Source organism: Elephas maximus, chromosome 15 (assembly GCF_024166365.1).
Source record: "Elephas maximus indicus isolate mEleMax1 chromosome 15, mEleMax1 primary haplotype, whole genome shotgun sequence".
NCBI lineage: Eukaryota > Metazoa > Chordata > Mammalia > Proboscidea > Elephantidae > Elephas > Elephas maximus.
In genome coordinates this window covers 56722748-56745270 of record NC_064833.1, presented here as the reverse complement: position 1 = coordinate 56745270, position 22523 = coordinate 56722748, and the positions used below count along the sequence as shown (strand labels likewise).

Sequence of the window (22523 nt, the reverse complement as noted above, 5' to 3'; positions counted from 1 at the left end):
CAAATATTTATTATTGTTATGTTTTCTTGGGGGATTGACCATCTAGTCATTATTTAATGTCCTCATTTGTCTCTCATAATGGATTTGCCTTAAAGTCTATTTTATCTGATATTTTTATTATTGCTACTCCTGTTCTCTTTTGGATACTGTTTGCTTGATATATTTTTTTCCACCCTTTGATTTTTTACTTGTTTATGTCTTTGTGTCTATGGTGTATCTCTGGTAGGCAACATATTGATGGGTCATGTATTTTTATCCATTCTGCCATTCACTATCTCTTGACTGGTTCATGTAACCCATTTACATTCAATGTGATTAATGATAGGTATGGCTTCATTGCTGTCATTTTGTTACACTTTTTTTTGTAGCATTAACATTTTCTTTGTTCGTCTTAATTTTCTGTACTGAGTTCTTTTTGTATATGGCTTCCCCTCCCCCTCCATCAATCATTGTTGTGGTTTTTGTGTTTACTGAGTCTTTTTGGCTTTCTTCTTCATTATTTTGGTGAGTAGATTTATTACTTTTCTTTGTGGTTACCCTGAAGTTTACCTTAATTCTCTTAAAATTAAAACAGTCTGTTACATCTTGAAATCACCTCGATTTCCTCCCCATATGGAAGTTCTATAACTATACCTTTTATTCCTCCTTTTTGTTTTGAAGTTGTCATCATTTACAGCTTAACTCCTCTGTTTCCCTGTAGTCTGTTTTTTAGCTTTATTTTGTTTTTGTGAAGTCTTTATCCAAGTTGGTATCTGGGTGATGCTGTGATGTGTCCTTATCTCAGGTTGTTGTCTGATGTCATTGGCTCCCTAGCTGAAAGACCCTTTAATATTTCTTGTAAGGCAGGCTCTAGTTTTTACAAATTCCCTTAGTTCGTGTTTATCTGGGAATGCCTTAGTTTCCCCCTCATTTTTGAAAGACAGTTTTTCTGGATATATGATTCTTGGTTGACAATTCTTTTCCTTCAGGATTTTATATATGTCATCCCATTGCCTTCTTGCTACATGGTTTCTGATAAGCAATCAGTATTTAGTCTTACTGGTGTCCCTTTATAAGTGATACTGCTTTCAGAATTCTTTCATTTTGGAAAGCTTGATTGTGATATGTCTTGGTTATTTCTGTGGGGGTCTATCTTGTGTGGGGTTTGTTGAACTTCTTGGGTGGTAACCTTCTTGTTGGATATTTGGGAAGTTTTCAGCCAATGTATCTTCAAAATTTTTCTCTGTACTTTTCTTTTTCCTCCTCTTCTAGAATTACTATTACCCAAAAGGTATTCCTTTCAGGGTGTCCCTCATAACTCTTCAGCTTTATTTTTTTTTTTTAATTCTTTTTTCTGACTGTTCCTCAAACAAATTAGTACCAAGAGATTTGTCCTTTATTTTGCTGATTCTTTCTTCTGTTGATTCAATTCTACATCTTTTTCTTCCATTGAGTTATCTGGCTCCAATATTTTATTGTTAATCTTCTGAATTTCTAATTGTTTTTGTATGGTGTCTAATTGTCTCTTAAATCTGTCATCTGTTCTTGTTTTGCTTTCCTGAATTATTCTAGGGCTTTTTTCCTTGATTTCTCTAAGGATCCTAAATATGTCTTTTGAATTCCTTCTCAGGTAGTTCTATTATTGTTTCTTCCACTGGAAGGTTTTCTTTCCCTTTATTTTGCTCACATATTTGAGCCATTGTATCCCTTTTTTTCATATGATTTGTTATTGTCTACTGTCTCTGAGGCATTAAGGTGTTATTTTATTTATGCATTATTTATTGATGGATTGTATGTTTGTTTGTTTTGTCCTGATTTTTTGTTTTGTTTAATATAACAGGGCAGGCAGGGTGGGCATGCTCTGCTGATTGCTGGTCTGGCAACAGGGGCACACTTACCACCTGTCACCATGTGGGCAGGTCAGTGGAGGGCAAGATAAAGACACAGTCACTATTTACCAGGCATGGGGGATGGCTTGGGGTGGGCAGGGCAGGCCCAGTCCAGCAGTGTGGGAGTGTGTGATGGTGCTTGCCAGATGGACAGGTGGTGGGTGGAGTGGGTGTGGCAGGCAACCAGTGGTGTGGGAGCACTCTCTGCCACTTGCTGGGTGGGCATGGTGGTGGGCAGAGGGGTATGGCAAGCAACTGGTAGCATGGAAGCACTCATGGCCACTCACTGGGTGAGTGGGGCAGTGGACAGGGTATGGCAGGTTACTGGGGTTATGGAAGTGCTCTCTGCTACTTGCCAGGTGGGCAGGGTGGCTGGTGTGGGCATGTGGCAGGCTACCAAGGATACAGGGTTGGAGGACCTCATGCTGCTAAACACCACAAGGGCAGAGGGAGGGCAAGTGTGCTCCTCTGGTCACTGCACATTGGTGCCTGGGCACTTCCCCATTGGCTGCAGCCAGCAATTGGGACCTGGTCCCAACAACATGCTAGAGGAGAGGGCTGCCCCATGTCCACTCGGGTAGAGAATCTCCTACTGACATTGTCTGGATCTGCTACTCCGTGTGCATCACCCACTCTAATGGTCAGGAACCACTGCTGGTGAATAGTCCTGTGCTCGGAACCTGGCTCCCTTCCCCCACCCCCCCAACCCCCACTCTGTGGATGCTCAGATCCCTGGAGCTCTTGCCCTCCTTCCTATTCTTTCCCTCCTTAGATCCAAATCATGCCCTGCTCTCCTTGCTTCACTCCAGATATGTCTACAGTTTCTCTGCCCCCTATTGAGAATTTTGCAAAGTTGCCTTCCTGTGCTCCTTACCTGGGTTCGCTGCTGGCTTTGTCTCAAGATGGCCATACTCTGCCAGGCCAGCTGGCAGGGCACCTCCTCTCCATTTCTCTCTTCACTTGCTGCTTTCATTCAGTTTTTTCTTCCAATCAGTGTGCAATCTAATTCTTTAGCCTTCCATTTGGTACTCAGGATTGCAGGATTATCATGTGTATCTGTTTCACTTGGTTTCTTGAATCTTTGCTGTAGAAGGATGTCATGGTGTGCCTGACTAAGCCACCATCTTGAGCCATCTCCTTTAAAAATAAATGTACTTTGCTACCTGTGCTCATCTTTCATTCCTAACCACACAAGCCATTATTGTCTCTACATTGTTAGACATATAATAATAGTTTGATATGATATGATATATATATATATAATTTTATATTATCTTAAAAAGCCTTTGGGTGCATAATTATATTTAAAAGTTAATATTTAAAACCTAACATAAATTTTGTGCTGTAACATCGTAAATTAAATCCAAAATTAATGTGGTTGAAATAAATGCCAACTAATTTTTTTGTTTCCCTCTTTAGTGGTTATGTCTTTGACTATGATTACTACAGAGATGATTTCTACAATCGGTATGTGAATTTTTCATCCTTTTCCCCTTTTGATTTGATTTATCTCTCTTTTTTAAACTATTTTGTGGATTCTATTCAGAGATATACCTGACTGTTGGGTTCAAAATAATATTTTTAAAATTAAAAGAAAAAACTAAATCCTATATTCATTATACTTACTAAACCCAAAAAACAAAACAAAAAAAATACTTGTATAATATAGATCTTGGGCTTTCAGAGGTGCTTAAGCTTAAAAACTAGTTTCTAACATTTAGATTATATTCTAAAGATTTAATTAATGAATATTATTGTTCCCCTAGAATTCTTCGAGATTGGAAAAATTCATAAACTCAGAAAATGACCCTACCGTCTAACATCTATTTTCATATAACACTTTGAAGATGCTGTATTGGGTAAAAAACCCTGGTGGTGTAGTGGTTAAGAGCTACATATGGCTGCTAACCAAAAGGTCAGCAGTTTGAATCCACCAGGCACTTGGAGACCCTAGGGGACAGTTCCACTCTGTCCTATAGGGTAGCTATGAGTCAAAATCAGCTCAATAAAAACAGATGAATAAATATTTAGCATACTTAATTTAAAACAGTAGAAATATTGAGAATTAATGCATTTAATAAGCATTTTTGTTCTTTGTTTAAAAATATCAAAAGTAGTTTGAACAGTGCTTGCCTTCTTTTTGTCATATAATTCACGATAAGGACTTTTTCTATGTTTTGGTAAATTGTCATGCTGCTTTCTAAGTTTAGGTCAATTTCCACATTTTATCAATGTCATGAAATATCTTCAAGCATTCCTTCACTATGTAGGTGTTTTGCCAGCACCACTCTGTCTGGGCCATCTCCATCCTTTCCATCACAATTATTTTACTAATTTATGTTGATGAGCTGGCCTTTCACTAAGTTCCTCTGGGTATACATCTAGATTCTTTCCAATGGAAGAGAGTCAACATATCCATGGTCAGCTATTTCTTCTATACCTCTATTTACATTTTATTTGAATTTCATTTCCAGCATTATCACTTTTGGACTCTTCGCCACAATTTTAGCTTTGTTTAGCAGTTCTCTTTCTATTATCCATTTTTGTAAAATACCACTTTATCACTGGAATATAAAGCGGCAACACAACTATATGCATTGCTGCTTATGTGTGAACTGAGTAAGATATGCAACAACCAATCACTGACATACTGAAAGAAGTGATATGATTGGTCGCTGATCGTGATGGTCATCTGTTATTTACATAGTGATTTGTGGACTGAAGAGCTAGCAGCAAAGTCTGGACTTTGTAAAATTACCATTAATATACTGTTATAACTTAAATTTTATCTGTGTTGTTTGGGGCTGGTGTTATTTAAATAAGCAATGGTAGTTGAAATTCATGCACGTTGTAGCCATACAAAGCCAGGACTGACTACAGATATATAGGTAGATCATTGGACCGAAAAAGAAATACGAAGTAAATGTCCTTTTAGCCTTTCAACGTAATTATGATTCAAACAAAAAAAAATCCTAAGGTATAAAATGCAAACTTGGAGAAAAAATTAATAGACATTTTAAAGTGGGAAGAAACCTCAGGATCCCATGAAACAGTCTTAATCTCTCTGCTTCAGCCACTGGTGCTGTTTCAGTTGCACAGCAACCCCGTGCGGCTGCCTGCCTCAGGACTTCCGGTGTGCTCACTCTTCCCGTACCTCCTTCCGCCGTCAAGTTACTTGATTTCATCCTTCAGATCTCAGCATGAACTCCCTGTCGGACTAAATTAAGCTTCTCTGTTTCCCTCTCTCAGTACCCAGTACTGTTCCTTCACATCATTTCTAAGTTTGTATTGTTATATTTGTTTCTGCAATGACAGTATTTGATTCATGTCCACCTTCTTTCTTTCATGAGGGCACGAACAAGGCTCAGTTATTGTATCCTCAGGGATTATCATTAAGCCTCACACTTAGAGATACACAATGTCTGTTATTAATTCATCTTAGATTTAGAGAGATTGTGGTTGTTCCAAGGTCACCCAGCTCATTAGTGACAGAACTACAATCCTAACCTGGATATCCATTTAGAGTCAGTAACCAACTGTGTGAATATGTAAAAGAGGGTGAACAGTTTGTGGCTTTCAATAAAAGGAAGCAGGCTTCCCTACATGGGAATCATGCCTACGGCAATATCTCTAATACCACTGTGTTCAAACTATAGAATTAAGCAAGTTATTTCACTAGTTATCACTTTTTGACCAAATATAAGGTTTTAGGAGAGATTTTGTCAAATTGTTTTTATAGTTTCTACAAGATATATTTTATCTTAAATATCAGATAGCTTGTAATCACTTGTTCTAAAAAGCAATGTAAAGATCTGGTAGCATTAAAATTATCCCACTTACTATTAAGGTAACAGGTAGACATCTTTATACTATTTGAAAATTTTAGTTTTTGACAATTTGAAAAGACATTTTCCACTATAGCTTCGTTTTTCAGCGTGCAGGACACTGCCCTAATTGCTATGAATAAAATTTTCAACTAATATACATTGTCTTATAGTCTATTAAGGTGAAACGTTTTAGCATTGTACTCTTAATTGTTTGCTATCATATGACTTCCTTCAACATTTAAAGAGTTTCTATTTAAAGTGAAGTCTTGTGCTAGAAGGCAGGAGACCCAAGTTTTGGCAACTAACTATAATTTTGGGAAAGATGAATTTTCAGCTTTCTTTCCTTTAAGAGGAAGCTGAGATATGCTTTTTCTTGTGTTCAGATTATATCTCAACAATATGATTAGCTAGATAGATAAAAAAAACCAAACCCAGTGCTGTCCAGTTGATTCCAGCTCACAGCGACCTTATATCGACCTTATAGGACAGTGTAGAACTGCCCCATAGAGTTTCCAAAAAGCACCTGGAGGATTCGAACTGCCTACCCTTTGATTAGCAGCCGTAGCCCTTAACCACTACGCCACCAGGGTTTCTGATCTATCTTTTAGATGAGAGATAGATAAATCTATCAATTAATCAATCGATCGATATATAGATAAATCTTACCTGCCAAAGAGCAAGAGCCTTAATCAGCCAAATTATTTTATACACTCTACACTATGCAAAAAATGCTAACTGTGAACAATTTTCAAAAGTGTTTATTTGTCTTACATGAAATCTGTGTGGGTCATAAGCATGCAGTAGATCTGTATGGTTGTATTTCTAACAGACTGTCTGAGCAGTCTGCACTCTCGTTAATTTATTTTCTATTTTTTGCACTTGGCAAAAAAAGACATAGCATCTGCCACTAATGGATATACTGGGGAGTTCCCTGTGAACAAAGAATCCGTGAAAGGAAAACAGAATGGACAGGCTGGACAAGAACAACAGCTTCCAGAGTCACGGCTAACAGTTTTGTCCACAATAATCTTCTTAAGTTATGCTCTGCTTATATTTATGGTTAATATTTTATCTTTCTACTAGTGGTACAAACTTTGGCAAGCTATTTAATATTGCAAACACTGCTATCTCATTGAAAAGTTATCATGAAAATAATAATGAGGTAACATACGTGTAGCGATCATGCCTGGCATAGTGTAAGTGCTTCATCAATGCTGGCTACTAGTAACACTTTATAGTAACTGCTAACAGTGAGGCAAGGCAGTGGTGGTTCAGTGATAGAATTCTCACCTTCCATGCAGGAGACTTGGATTCCGTTCCTGGCCAATGTACCTCAAGGGCAGCCACCACTAGTCTATCAGCAGAGGTTTGTGTGTTGCTGTGACTCTAAACAGGTTTCAGCAGAGCCTCTAGACTAAGACAGACTGGGAAGAAAGCCCTATCTACTTGTGAAAAATCACCTACTGAAAATCTTACGGAGCACAGTTCTACTCTGATAAATGGAGTCACTATGAGTTGAAACCAACTTGTTAGCAACTGTTTTTTTGTTTGTTCGGTTTGTTTTGGTTTGGTTTTGGTTTTACTAACAGTGATGGTAAATGTGTTTCTTATAATGATAATCATATAGCAATGTCCATATGACTGAGAAATAAGCTGAGAGGTCAGTTGCCCCTCTGTAACACATAGTCCATCGTGAGTCCTCTGGATTATTCCATTTTTATTGTATTTCCTTTTCCTGCTCTTCAGAGCTTTCCAGATGCAGCACTTAGGTATTTCTGTTGCAGCCATGCTGCTTTGCTTAAACTCTTTATCCGTCAGGAAAATAGAAACCATATCAGTTATGCTTAACAGAGATAATCGAATGTACAATTTGCTAACTAGATAATTAAGGAACACAAAAGGCAAAAAGAAAACACTAGTATAAGAGAGATAGCAAATGTAAGAAGCAGCTACCCCATCTAGGACCGGAAGGACAAAGCAAAGAGGTTGGGATTATTAAAATGTAGTGCAGAAAAGGGCCTTGCCGAGCTGAAACTGTGAGTGGGAGGCTCTGCTCAGCTGGTGCTGCTGCTGACCTATCCAAGCCCACGGCAGTCCCGGTGGGCTGGTACCCAGACCTCTGAAAAAGCGGCCCTGGCTGGCTGGCACTGAGTTTTTTTCAGCCGTTGTGAAGAAGCTGCTCTGCAAGTGTGCAAAATCTGAAACTAGACCGAGCTGCTGTCGCTGGAATGGCTGCAGCCGGGATGGAGTATATAGGCTGGGAAATGCTGACAGAAACAGGAAGCCAAAACAAAAACAAGAAGCAAAACAGAAAGGAGCAAGTCCCTTCTTCCTGTTCCAGCCTTACAGCCTCCTCCTGGGAGGCTGAGTCTAGCAGGTGGCCAGCTGGCCCCTCAGAAATGTGGTTTGCAGAGAGTCCCAACCTCACGTGTGGCAAAGAGTGGGTCTGAAGCTGAGAGGCAATAGCTTAATAACTGGCACACATTCACATCATATCATCATCCTATTTCTTCCAGGTTTCGAGATTTTAATGAATTTGGGTTTTTTGATCCTTAGATACTTTTAGCTTAAAAATTCCTTTACAACCACTTTCCATTTTATTGTGATTGCTTTGATTCATTGGGCCAGCTATAACTTTTCCACATACCTGGTCTGAGGGATCGTGAAGAGTGTGACTAACATCGACTTCTAAACTTGTATCTTTTTGTTTCACACAAAACATTGCCCCAAAATTTATATCATTGAACGGGATTTCTTTTAAAGAGTCAAATTAAGTCTCCAAAGGAAGAACCTTAAAAAAAAAAAAAAAACCCTTTGCCAATGAGTTGATTCCAATTCATTGCAACCCCATGCGTTACAGAGTAGAACTGCTCTAAAGGGTTTTCTTGGCTGTATTCTTTACAGAATGAAGCCCTAGTAGCACAGTGGTTAAGAGCTCGGCTGCTGACTAAAAGGTAGGCAGTTCGAATCCACCAGCCGCTCCTTGGAAACCCTATGGGGCAGTTCTACTCTGTCCTACAGGGTCACTGTGAGTTGGAATCAACCCGATGGCAATGGATTTTGAATCTGCACAGAAGGAGATCATCAGACCTTTCTTCTGTGCACCACTCTGTGGATTCAAACCACCAACATTTAGGTTAGTAACTGAGAACAAACTGCCAGCATCACCCCGGGACCTAAATGAAGGACACTACCTTATATGTTATTAAAACAGAACATAAATATTTATACTCTTCTAAGTAAAGAAAAAGGAGAGGTAAAGTTAAAATTGTACTGATTCCCACAAGGAATGTTTTCAATTTCTGAGATACTGACAGTTGAAATCTAACCTTTTTTCAATAGTATCAGGAATAGTACCAAGCAGTTTATAACCTCCAGTGATGAGTAAACGTTTCTTAACAGACGAAAAGAAATGTCAGAGGTACTTGACCATATAGAAAAAAACATTCATTTTAAATGATTTAAAATGGGCATTGTTCAATTTTGGAACAATGTTGATCTTGATTATCTTATTTAACAGAAGAGAAACCACTGGAGTTAGAGTTAATAAAAAAACTGTAAGTCAAGTTGCAGTTGTTTCAGACCATTGGTTATAGAGCACAGCGTATATTCGTGAAGATTGGAAAAACATATTAGCAAAAAGCAAAGTCTGTTTCTTTATGCAAATTTAAATTACCATCTGGATGAACAGTATTCCACTCAAGATGTGTGGAAATAACAGCATGGTACAGTTGACAAAGGGCATGATTTGGAGTCAGAAGACATGAATTTCAGCCCTAGATATAACATGTGTTGACTGGTTATACTTGGGCAAGTCATCTTATCCATATTGGCAATTTCCTTCATGAACAAAATGGTTTAATAACACCTACTTTGCAGAATTATAAGAACTAAATAAGAAAATCATTTTACTGATTACTCAATGGCCATTTGAACATGTTAACTTTTGTAGTCATACAAACCTATCTACAAAATCTAACAGACAGCAAAGTCGGATAAAATAAAAAGACTATATTAGCAGCAAAATATTGCAAAAAATATTCAAAGTTTCAATCAGATTTTCTTTAAGAGCATGTTCAAGAAGTATTTGCATGCAATTCAGAGGAAAGACTTCACTGAAAATCTTGAAAACGTTTAATAACAAAAAAGAACAATAAAAATAATTTACTTACTGGTTTCAGATGAAGTGAACCTCTCAAAGTTATTTCCTGATTTGGTTGTGATCAAAGCTTATTTAAAGTCGGGGTGTAAATTATAGACAGATTTTTATGAATTTTAAGTAGTTCAAACAGTACAGAAAAGGTACAACCATTAGCCTACAAAAATCACCAATGTGCATTTCAAATGTACCTCTTCTTTCAAATGAATGAGCACCTTCTTTGGTTTTACAGACTACGTCTGTCAGAAACGTGCTGAAAAGGAAGTTCAGAAGTTAAGTCAAGACAAAGACAAAAGACAAGGTCTTCTCTGGTCCTCTGATTATTGATCTTTATATACCTCTAAAAGACACCAGTGAGAGTATGGGCCTGAATTTGTTCTCAAGTTTTGATTCTGGGTAGCCCAGTGATTGATGCCCATAGTCCAGACTATATATTTTTTGTTAGCATTAACCACGTGGTGACTCTAAGTTTTAATTCATGAGTTTAGAATAGGAAAAATGAACTATTTTCATAAGGGGAATTTAGAAGAAAACAGACAGTTAGCAAAAAAAATTTTTGAACGAAAATATACACAATAAAATCCACCGCCATTCCACAGTTTCTAAACATTACAAGCTGTGACATTGTAATACTCTTTACAGTGTGTCAGTGTTCTGGTTATTTCTGTTCTAATTGTTTCATTGTCATTTACTTAATCTCCCTGCCCTCCAATCTTCTCATCTATGCTTTAAAATGGCTGTTGACCCTTTGATCTTGTATCAATAATGGGGTTATGTTTCGTTTTATTTTAAACACAAAACTCAAGGGTGATTATCTTTACTCTTTGGTCTACTTAGTTTAGTTTAAAGGTGACTTCAAGGGATAGTTTCATTTCAGAGTTTCAAGTGCAACTCAGGGCCATAGCCTTGGAGATTCCTCTATCCTCAGTAGATCCAGTAAGCCTGGGTTCTTTAAGAATTTGAAGTTCTGTTCCACATTTTTCTCCCATTTTATCAAGATTCATGTATTGTATTCCTGATCAGAATATTGAGTAGTGGTAGCCAGGCATCATCTAGTTCTTCTGGTCTTGAGGCGGAAGAGGCAGTGGTTCAAGTAGATGGTTAGTTCCGTGGTCTGATTCTCGGGTTTCTTTCCTCTTTTGTTCCAGATGAATAAAGACCAATAGTTGTATCGTAGATGGCTGCCTATTCAAATTAATAATGAAGTTATTTACCAGTTTTTAACCTTTTCTGGGGGGTAAAATTATATCTCAGTTATTAAATAAAACAACAAAATTCCAAACAAGAAAAGTATAGATGAAAAGTAAAAGTTTATTAAGGAGTTAATGCATCATATTTTCTGAATAGTTTGCTTTTATTAAAATCTGACTACGTTTATTCTCTCTGCTACTTAAGAGTAAGTCTTTTAGAGTTGTCATTTTTAAGTGGTTTTTGGTGGGGGAGGGAAATTATGTGTTTGGCTCTGTTGTTATTAGGTGCCGTCCAGTAGGTTCTGCCTCATAGCAACCCTATGAACAACAGAACAAACACTGTCCCGTCCTGGGCCATCCTCACAATCGTTGTTATGCTTGAGACCATTGTAGCCATTGTGTCAATCCATGTCGTTGAGGGTCTTCGTCTTTTTTGCTGACCCTCTACTTTACCAAGCATGATGTACACCATTATCTATTTGACCAGTAAGTACTAGGGGAGAAAAATTATTCTGGCCAAGGGAATATTAGGGAAAATGAAAGACCATTAAAGAAAAGGAGAGGGTATATAATTCTAAGAGAGGAAAGAAAAAAAAAAAAAAAGCTTTAAGCCTTTTACTGGCTTTGAAATTTGGGTTCCCATGTAATTCTATTGGATTGCAATCTTCTTAGTCTATAATCTTAAATGGACTATTTCTTTAGCCTAAAAGCTATTTGCCAATATTAGTAAGGGCAAAATTTCTTTAATTGGCTGTAGACAGAATTCTGATAAGAAAGCCCATACTTGTATCACCTTCTTGGGCTGCCTTTCACTTACTTCCATCCTGCAATCCCAGAAAACTACCCCCCCTTGCCATCCTTTTCTTGTTATGTTTTTATGCATTAGATCAATACCTTGTCCTCCTACCTTTTATTTCTGGTGACCTCAAGGATGCCCAGTGAAAATTAAGAATCTCCCCTAACCCTACTAAATTTTTTAAATTAAAAACTATGCTGTCATGTGAAATAACCTCGTCCTTCTTTACTTCTGTTTTGTGAAGTGTATATCACATTTAAAACCTTAAGTTCTGATGCTGCCGACCTTCCCACCAGCGTGGTAGAAAAAAATTGATAAATCTTACCTGATTCCTTGGTGAGAAAACAAGTCACTAGAGATTCATGGCGCAAGGACCATTCCCCATAAGAACTTACAACAAAGCACATATCACATGCTGAGTTTGTTACTAAAAAGTGTAGCTCCCTCACAATACAGTGAAAAAATGCATCTCTCTTTTTCTCAACACGGAATCAGGCCAGCCTGCTGTGGAGGCTTCGTAATCCTTGACTGAGGGAAGCAATAGAAATATTGAAAAACATTTCTGTCCCCTATAAAATATCATTATTGCTTTTTCATAGTGGCAATGAATACAGTGGTTTTACTCAGCCTGCCTTTTCATTATGGCATTCTTACATCATTGTGTATTTTGGTTGTGCTTTAGAGATTTTCTTAACCCAATTTATAGATTAGCTTATTTAATGAAGCTGTTAAATTGCACTTTCGCAGCCAGGGGAAATGGTCTCTCAAAAAGAGCTTGCCTTTTATCTCAAGTGGCAATTTCTCCTCAGGAAGAATCTCATTTGATGATCAGTCAAGTGCCATATTTTTTTTTTTTTCCCCTCAATACCTTTGGGGGTTGTAGCTCATACAAAGTGCTTTCGTGTTTTGGTTCACTGACTTAAGGTGCTCTGTGAATTCAACTTATAAATAAGTAATGTAGACCTTGTTTTGTGATTGAAATGAAGGGCAAGTTTAGTTGACCCTTGTGATTTTCAAGCCCCTAGTGGTATGGATGATATTCATAATCCTTTTCAGCCTCATCCTGCCTATACTCTTTGAAGTAAACTATAATGTGTTGACATTCATGACCTCTTCTTTACTAGCAGCTCTTCAGCTCTAATGGACTTTGCTTATTCACAGAAGATGGCACCTCTCCTGAACTCTGTCTCGTTTTATTTCTTTTCCCCCCAGCAAGTATTCGAATCGTTTTGAGCATTTTACCTCTCTAATGTAGGAGAACTTCCTACCACTAAGGAGTTCTGCTTTAAATGTGGTTTATATATTATTTTTCCCCATAATGTAATAGTTTTAAATGTCTCTGGATGAATATTTAGAAACCAGTTTATCTTAATTTTTATTAAATTTCATACATTATATTCCAAAAAGATTTTCACGTTTCCATCTGTATGTGTAAACAAGATGTAATTTTATGAAATAACCTACCACGGAAGCTGTTTTTATTATTTAATTCCAGTTCTAATCTTCTCATTTCTGACATTCATATTGGATTATCATTAATGACTGTTTTAAAGCAATTACAAGAATGTAATCTATATAATGTCACAATAAAAAATGTAATAATCATAATTCTAAGTCAATAACTCTATATCTTCATAGTTGATAACATAATTATACATCTGGTTCACTGGCAAATACTTTTAAAAATAAATGAGTAAATATATCCTGATATGTTTTCCCTACACTTTTATGTTTCTCAAGTGTTTGTTGTGCCATCAAGCCAGTTCTGACTCATAGCAACCCTATGTACAACAGAACTGTATGGAGTACAATATGAAGCTTTGAATCTATGAATCACATATGTATGTAAATAAGTAAACACTTATTTTTTTCATTATTTAATAGATACACATTGATTGTGATGCATAACATTTTTCACTTTTAGCAAAAGGTTTTAGGAGATTTATTGATATTCTCCTTTGTTAGAGAAATTTTCAATAGCTAATTATACAAATGTCTCTAGTCTCAATTTCCACATCTTGCAGATGGTCTGAATAATAAAAACGTATCCTAGTAAAGATTTCCCACCAGTACTTCAGTCAACAAAGCTTTGTTACCGAGTTTAGCACCATGTCATTCAAACTCAGTCTCTTTTGTCTACAGTCAGAGGAGCATTTGACTGCTTGAAAAGCCCTTGAGAAAGATACGGCACCATATTGGTTTGTTTCTCACAGTTGTTTCTTTTAAACAGGTCTTACTTTGTCTATTATTTTTTTCTTTCGAGCTCGATTTTCTGATCAGACAATAATTTTCTTTGCTTTGTTCCTGATTCTGCATGATCTTTTCCTCTTTCCAAACTAGTGTGCTAGTAATTATCTGACATGTAAGAGGAAGATTCCCATTCCTAAGCAGGACAAATCTGTTTATCTAAGGAAAGAAATATACTTGGGAATAAAGGTCAGCAGGATTGCAATGAATTTCACGGTGGAAGTGCAGCAAAGTTCCTTGTCCATTCCTACCTCATAAATGAGTGCATATTGGAGGTCAGATTCTAACGTCCTGAAAAAGCAGACTATGTTAGCATCATTTTTCTTTAGTGAAAAAATGCATCTGTCAATAATATACTTGCGTCTGAATACTATAAAACAAAAAAAGAAATCTAAACATCTATTGAAATGTTCTATCAGGCGATTTTCTTAATGATTTCATTCATTTGGAAGAATCCATGGTGTTGTACCAACTCTCAGCACCTTATGTGTTTTATGAAGGTTATTTGATTACCATGGACGTGTGCCTCCACCTCCCCGTGCTGTAATTCCACTGAAGCGCCCCAGAGTGGCTGTCACAACGACTCGCAGAGGGAAAGGAGTCTTTTCCATGAAAGGGGGATCAAGATCTACCGTCAGTGGGTCCTCTTCCTCAGGCTCTAAATGTAAGTGATGCTCTTTATTTTATTTCCCTGTAAAGAAGGGTTGGGATAGGTATCATCACATGAAGGCCTATATTCCACAAATGAAACAAATAATTATGGAGCACCTACTATGAGGAAACTATAATAGAAATATAAATTGGATAAGAAATTGTCAGTGCTTTCCAATGCATTATACAGCAGTACAGGAGACCAACACAAACAAAAATCCAGACACATTGGAAAAGTATTTTAACACAACTAACATTGTGCTCTATGCCCACTTGGCTTGTGACATATAAAAATCCTGCAACATAGCATGCTGCTTTTAATGAAGAAACAATTTCACTTCAACACAGAGACTACATACTACCTTATGAGTGGAACAGTAAGCAAAATTTATGTAAGTTTTGAATAGTGAGCATGAGAATAAGACAGGCAAACTAAATGATAAAAAAAAAATGATAGAGATGTTAAAAGTGTAACTTATCATACTATTATAAAGCATTATGAGAGTTTTGTGTCTGAAAACATATTTAATGACATAAAGAAAAGAAAATAATATTTACATAATTTACATTGATTAGTAAAATGTGGAGACATAAACATTCCAACTAAGCATTGTGCTAGATTTTTATAGAGACCAATGCAGAAGAACTCTAATTTATTTTTAGAATATTATTCCTAAGGAAAAGATAAAAAAATTTCTCACGTTCCTTAGATTACGTTCCAGCAGAGAGGAGAAGGACAATAAGCAAACAAATTAAAACATATTAGGCAGTAGATACCTGCTATATAATAGAATAAGGCAGAATAAGGGCATAGAAAGAGACAGGGAGTCCTGTCTTCCATAGGATGGTCTATGACTGCCTCTCTGAGGAAGCAACATTTGAGCGGAGACCTGGAGGAAATAAATGAGTGTGAGAGCAAGCCTCAAGGCTAGGCAAGGAAGAGCCTTCCTGGTGGAGGAACACTCAGTGCAGAGACCTTAAGTTGCTATAGTCAAGGAACAAGGCAGCCAGTGTGGCTGCGGGAGAACAAGGACAGAAGTATGTCTGGAGACATTGTGAGATAATTTCTTCCTCCATTTGTTCTCCTAAAAACACTAATTAGTCTTTTAGCAATCTCACAACTAACAAGTATTATTTTTTGAATTCAGAAATCAAGTTTATTTGTCTTTTAGTAAACAATTTTTTTGATTTATTTTAATTAGGTTTTAAGCTGCTTTGTCTTTGGTGGTTTTTAAAATGAAAACTGAATTAAGTCCATTTTAACATCCACTGATTTCTTTTTTAAAAAAAACTGAATGATGTTGGCAGGTCATAACACAGGTCTGCAATAACATCTTTCTTGATTTTTCATTCTGCAGCTTTCTTTCAAATAAGTTCTCCAGTTCAAGACTTGTGTCAAGGACATACTGTTGTTCTTGCTATTTCCAAAGCGGTCTTCAGAAAAACCGTATCTGTCCCTTCTCATCTGGGATCCCAAAGGGAGAGTTTATAATTGCTATATCAAATGATTTGAACATTCTGTTAGATAATGAGCACACATCACATTGAACCATATTTTAATTTTTGATGACTCAAACTCTTCTACATTCCTATGAAATATTTCCAATGTATCTTCCTCTATGGCAAATCCAACACCCAACTCTCCTAACATTGCAGTTCCTATGCTAGGCACTCCACAACCATATCCTAGATCTGCAGCCACTTTATTTGCAATGTCATCACATGAGTTATGGATTGTATACAGCATACATGCCCCAATGTGCAGCCTGGTCAGATACTGCTTTAGAAGTAGTTCGCGATTTTTGATCCATTTGCTTGTTGTAGGCTACTCTCCGGTTTCTTAATTATTTCTCCTCCTCCTCCCCATTCCCTCCCCATCCTCCATTTTTATTTTAAGTGTGGGCTCACTGGGTTTAAGGATAGGAGATCTGTAGAGAGCAGAGAAATCTCTTTTACCAGGATCTTGCTTCTCCCCTCACCCTCTCCCTCTATCAGCCCCAGCCTCAGCGTAATGGTCAGAATCTGGCATTGGATGCAGTCTTGTGGGACTCAGGGTGCACAGGACCACCTGGCCTGGGCCCTTCCCACCCTTCTACCTCCCTAGGCCAGGGATGGTTGGGGTCTCCGGCCCAGGCATCTTCCTTCAGCCTTGGCCAGGGCTGGAAGCACTGCCCAGAAATCAAGCTTTTCCTTCTAAAACTCATATTCTTCGTTGCTTCTGTTTAAGAGTTGTCATGGCATTTTTATTAACATCTTCTAAGGTCATTTTGCATCCACAGCACCCACATGTTCTAGTTGTTTGCCTTTGTCTCATCTTCCACCTACAAAACAAAAAAAAACTGTGTTCTGGTTTGCATTCAACATCTGTGCACATTTTGCTGTTGTTTGGGGTTTATTTTTAAATTGACTAGTAGCTATCTTGTATCTGTCTTTTGGCATGTGAGAAAGCCTCTTTGCTACCAGGTTGCAAGCTAGGCTAGGCCGTCCACCCAACCGTCTATCTCCCCTCCAGCCATGTCTCTGAAGTCAGTTGGGCCATAGGACTCCAAGGATTATATACTGCAAGGTGCTATGTATGGTCCTTCTCCCCACTCTAACAGAATTTACTGCTTACGTCTCCCCACAAAAACTCAGGGGTCATTAACATTTTTCCCTCACATCTAGTAAAGGCAAGCTCTTTTCCAAGCACTCATAACCTTGGTGCCTTCTCCATCCCTAAACAAAAACCATTGCTTTGGAGTTGATTCTGAATCATAGCGACCCTGTAGGACAGAGTAGAACTTGCCTCATAGGGTTCCCATGGAGCAACTGGTGAATTCAAACTACTGACCCTTTGGTTAGCAGTGGTAGCTCTTAACCACTGTGCCACCAGGGCTCCATCCATACATATATAAGTAATGTAATAATCCCATGCCTCCACCTTCTTTCAGGGGATGTGGGGTCTTACTTATACCTGAATGCTCTTCTGGTTTCCATGTCAGCCATAATTTATTTTATTTTATAATTTAACTACAAGTGTACTCAAGTTTTAGTGCCTCAAAAATTGTGAGTATTGAAATTTTGATAATTTTTTTCATAAGTTGCAATAAATTCATTTACTAAAGTTAAAAGAAATAATAATGAAATGATGTTTATAGAGAGATAGACCACAAGGTAGCTAATTGGAGAAACAATGAAAATTAGCATTATAGTATGTCACTGAATTACATGTAACATAAGAAGCTATTCCTAAATCCAGTTGTTGATCATACATGAATTTTGACTTGGTCTTTATCTGGTTTTTTTTAATAACAGATTTGACAGTCTTGAGGAAAGGGTGTGTCTGAAAATTGGACTACTAAATATAAACTATAGCTGCTTTGAAAGAAATGTGGTATATATATATTTTTTAACAACAATTGTATTTTGGAACTGTGCATTTGTTAATCTAGAAAAATTTAGATAAGTCATGGCAGAAAGAGTAGATAAGTTATAGGTTGAAAATATGTTGTATGGACCATCTAGTCAAATAATTATTATAAATTTATTATGGATATATTAATTCTCAAATTGTGTTGACTTTAATAAGATTTTCCTCATAGGAAGGCAGTAGGTTGATTAATCCTATGCATGTTTCATTTGGTTCTATATATTTGGAGTACAATTTACAAGAATTAATTGTAAATTAGTGTTATTGTAGTGAAACTTAAATCTAAACAAAATTTATATAAAATGAACTAGTAAACATAACTGAAATTATAAAATTGTACATTCTATCTGAGAGCATAATAGCAGATTATGTTATATATGTATATAGATATAGAGAGAGAAATATGGATACATACACACACATATATATATATATATATATATATATATATATAAAACCCACTGCACTGCTATCAAGTCGATTCCAACTCATAGCAACCCCCCAGGGTTTCCAAGGCTGTAAATCTCTATGCAAGCTGCCTGCCACATCTTTCTCCTGAGGAGCTGGTGGTGGTTTCCAAACACTGACCTTTCAGTTAGCCGTAGATCCCTTTAACCACCTTTAATCATATAGCTGGAGCCTTCATGGCACAGTGGTTAAGAGCTCGGCTGCTAGCCAAAACATCAGCAGTTCCAATTCACCAGCTACTCCTTGGAAACCCTGTGGGGCAGTTTTGCTCTGTCCTATAGAGTCGCTATGAGTCAAAACCCAACTTGACAGCATATAACAACAACTATATATACATATATTCATTATTTGATAGTATTTTTATAAATAGCCTGGTTTCAGGGAATAACAATAATTTTCAAATTCAAATCACAAATGAGAATTTTGAGTGAAGTATCAAATACTTTAATATTGGCTTAATCTGAATGAATATTTACTGAAATATCTATCTTGCTCTTCTATTAACAGCCATTTCCCAGTAGTTAATGGTTTGGCACATTCAGAAAAGGAAATTAATGTTATAGCTTGGATAATTTGTCATTTCTTATTTCAGAATTTTTAATATGACTAAATTCCACTGAGGAGAAAACCATATAAAGAATAAAATGTATTAATGTGATAATTTGCCAAAGATGAATACTGATAAGTTTGAAAATGGATTGCTTTCTCTAGGTATTTAGGGTTTTTGTTTGTTTGTTTGTTTTTTCCCAGATCATCTTGAACTAAAACAATAATCAACCTGTCTAGCCCACATCTTGGAGTCATAAGATAAAGAAGATGTGATATTGCAGATAAATACTTTACAAAAAGAGCAGACATGTATACCTGTGAGGTTTAGCTGTAGTTTCTTAGTGGAAAAATCAGTGCCCTCTGGCGGGAAAAAAAAAAGTTCTATCAAATCGGTTCTTTTAAATAATTTATTTTAAATTCTAATGTCCAATAAGAAAATTCCTACAGTCTTTGGGGACCTATCAGTAGGCTTGTAGTGACAATAGGTGACAGAGTAACATAAAATCTCTGAAGTGCCTACGAGAGGTCCCTGGGTGGTGCCACTTTGCTGCAGAAGGCCTGGCAAGGCAATTCCTTTGCAGAGGACAGACAGGAATATCCTATGCAGCAGTTCTACTCTGTAACACATGGAATCTCCATGAGTCAGAATTGACTTCACGGCAATGGGTTTGAGTTTTTGTTTTTGTTTTTTTAAACAGGAAATCAAAGACAGTTCAGTTACATTTAAGAAATAATTATTGAGGGCTTATCCCCAACATTAAAAAAAATAATAGTCTTTACACAAGCAGATACATGCACACCCATGTTCACTGCAGCACTGTTTACAATAGCAAAAAGATGGAAGCAACCAAGGTGCCCATCAATGGATGAACGGATAAAATAAATTATGGTATATTCACACAAAAAAAAAAAAAAAAAAAAAAAAAACTTTTATTGTGTAAATGTGTTGGCTTTTTTCCCACCCAATGCATGTGATTTTAATATGGAAATAAAGCATCAACCAGTGAGACAATGCTAATATCCACCTGAGTATTATTAAACAGTTTGTCCATTCACATTACCTTGGGCAAAGTATATATTCCGCTGTGGAGGTTTTAAGGAAAGAAATTACTGTTGGCCACAGGGGTTGGAGAAGGCTCGATTCAGATCGTGGATTGAGTTTAGGAAGGGCAGGTGGACTTGGAAAGATAAAAACAGAGACTCCTGCTTTTCGAAGAGTCTGTATATGGTGTTGGAGGAGAGTGGAGGCATTGCTGTCAGATTGCCTGAGGTGGAATGCATGCTTCACAATTTATTACCACTCTAGTCTTGGAGAAATCCTCCTTATATGCTTCTATTTTATCATCTGGAAAATGGAAATAATAATATTATGTACCCAATAGATTGCTGTGAGAATTAAATTATTTATCCATATAAAGTGCTTAGGGAGTTCTTGGAACATAGTCAGTGTCCAGTGAGACAGATAATGTAATGATGCTAATGGTGACATCTACAGCAGAGCATAGCAGTTAAGAGCGTGGGATATGAAACGGCTTGGTCTGCGATCCCCTTCTGGTTCTGTCGTTTACTAGATATATACTTTGGGTGAGTTACTTTACTTTTTTGTGTTGGTTTCTTATCTATAAAATGGGAATGATAATCTTACTGCCTTGTCTGTAGAGTTGATGTGAGGATTAAATGAACACACACGTAAAACTTTTAGAACACTGTCTTGAATTAAGAAGGTTTTGATAATGAACGATGATGATGATGATGATGATTGCCTAGGCAAAGATTTAGTGCTAGGAATGTCAGTTAAGAAACTGAGGACATTATGATTAAGCATAACAAAAGATAAGGTTGGATAACAGGGCAATGAAAAACTGTGGAGAATATTGAAAGGTTTGGATTTCATCCAGGGGAGAGGGGAAAAGACTCCGAGTAAAGTACTATCTGGTCAAAGTTTTATTTTAGGACATTCATGTGATAGGGGTTAAATGCATGTAAGATCTGAACAAACTGTGGAGACCTTTGCATTCCCTGTGCATTATAATATGTTTAGAAGCATCCCTGGCCTCGACCAATAGCACCCTTAGTCAACTAGTACTGCTATAACAGAAATACCACAAGTGGATGGCTTTAACAAAAGAAATTTATTCTCACAGTCTAATAGGTTACAAGTCCAAATTCAGGGCGTCAGCTCCAGGGAAAGGCTTTCTCTCTCTGAAGGCTCTGGAAGAAGGTCCTTGTCTTCAATCTTCCCATGGTCAAGGAGCTTCTCATGTGCAGGGGCCCCGTGTCCAAAGGACGTGCTCTGTTCCTGATGCTGCTTTCTTGGTGGTATGAGGTCCCCAACTCTCTGCTTCCTTCCCTTTCCTTTCGTCTCTTTAGAGATAAAAAGCGGTGCAGGCCACATCGCAGGGAAACTCCCTTTACCTTGGATCAGGGAGGTGATCTGGGTAAGGGTGGTGTTATAATCCCACCTAATCCTCTCAACATAAAATTACAATCACAAAACAGAGGACAACCACACAATACTGGGAATCATGGCCTAACCAAGTTGATGCACACATTTTTGGGGGGACAAAATTCAATCCATGACATACCCCCTCCACCAAGTTGTGACAATCAGAAATATCTCCAGACACTGCAAAATCTTCCCTGAAAGGCAAGTCTCTTTATTTGTCCCTGAATAGACTTGCCCCAAAAGTGATTAAAATAAATTGAAGTATTTTTTTTACCACATAAATCAGAGATGCACGCATTTTTTTATATAGGCAGATGGTATCATCCCATGTGCCCAATTTCCTATTTGGATTATATCTCATGATGCTGCAAAAGGCACAAACATCATTTTGTTGACTGGATCAGAATGTAATAACACTTATCACCAAAATCAATGAACTCTTTCGAGAGAGCAGGTCTAAAACAATTTAATATGACTTTTTTTAAAAAACCCAAATACTATAGTGATAGTTTAGGAAAAATATTTAAGATTATCTGTATGATGCATCCTGACCTGTCGTTTCTCGAGTATCATGCCTAAAAAACAAGCTAAAGCTATTTATCCTAGGAACTTTGTTATTTCTTTTTTCCATTTATCATTTTGCTCTTCTTGAGAATAATTCTAAATTCAAGTCAAATACTCACCCTAAAATAAATTATTTTACTCAACTCAGAATCGACTCGACAGCACTGGGTTTAGATGACAAAAGATATTTTATTATGACATTATGTTTTCTTTTGTCAGTAATTATTTTGCAAAGCTTTTTGTTTGTAGAACTCACCTGGAGAAAAAGAGATTTTTTTTTGAAGATAATATTACTGGTATCTTCTAATACCTGTCACGTGTATATACTCACTACTAGGGCAAATGTCCT

General features: G+C 37.0%; 1 protein-coding gene and 1 pseudogene across 1 annotated transcript in view; one reads left to right on the top strand and one right to left on the bottom strand.

Moving 5' to 3' along the window:
- RALYL (RALY RNA binding protein like) overlaps positions 1-22523 on the top strand; it is a 441360-nt gene that overhangs the window by 355851 nt on the left and 62986 nt on the right. The window contains exons 4-5 of the mRNA XM_049854428.1: positions 3288-3335; positions 14588-14751. Coding sequence (XP_049710385.1) covers positions 3288-3335; positions 14588-14751 — 212 coding nt within the window. The remainder of the gene's footprint in view (positions 1-3287; positions 3336-14587; positions 14752-22523) is intronic.
- On the bottom strand, positions 15970-16942 carry LOC126059058 (rRNA N6-adenosine-methyltransferase METTL5-like; annotated as a pseudogene).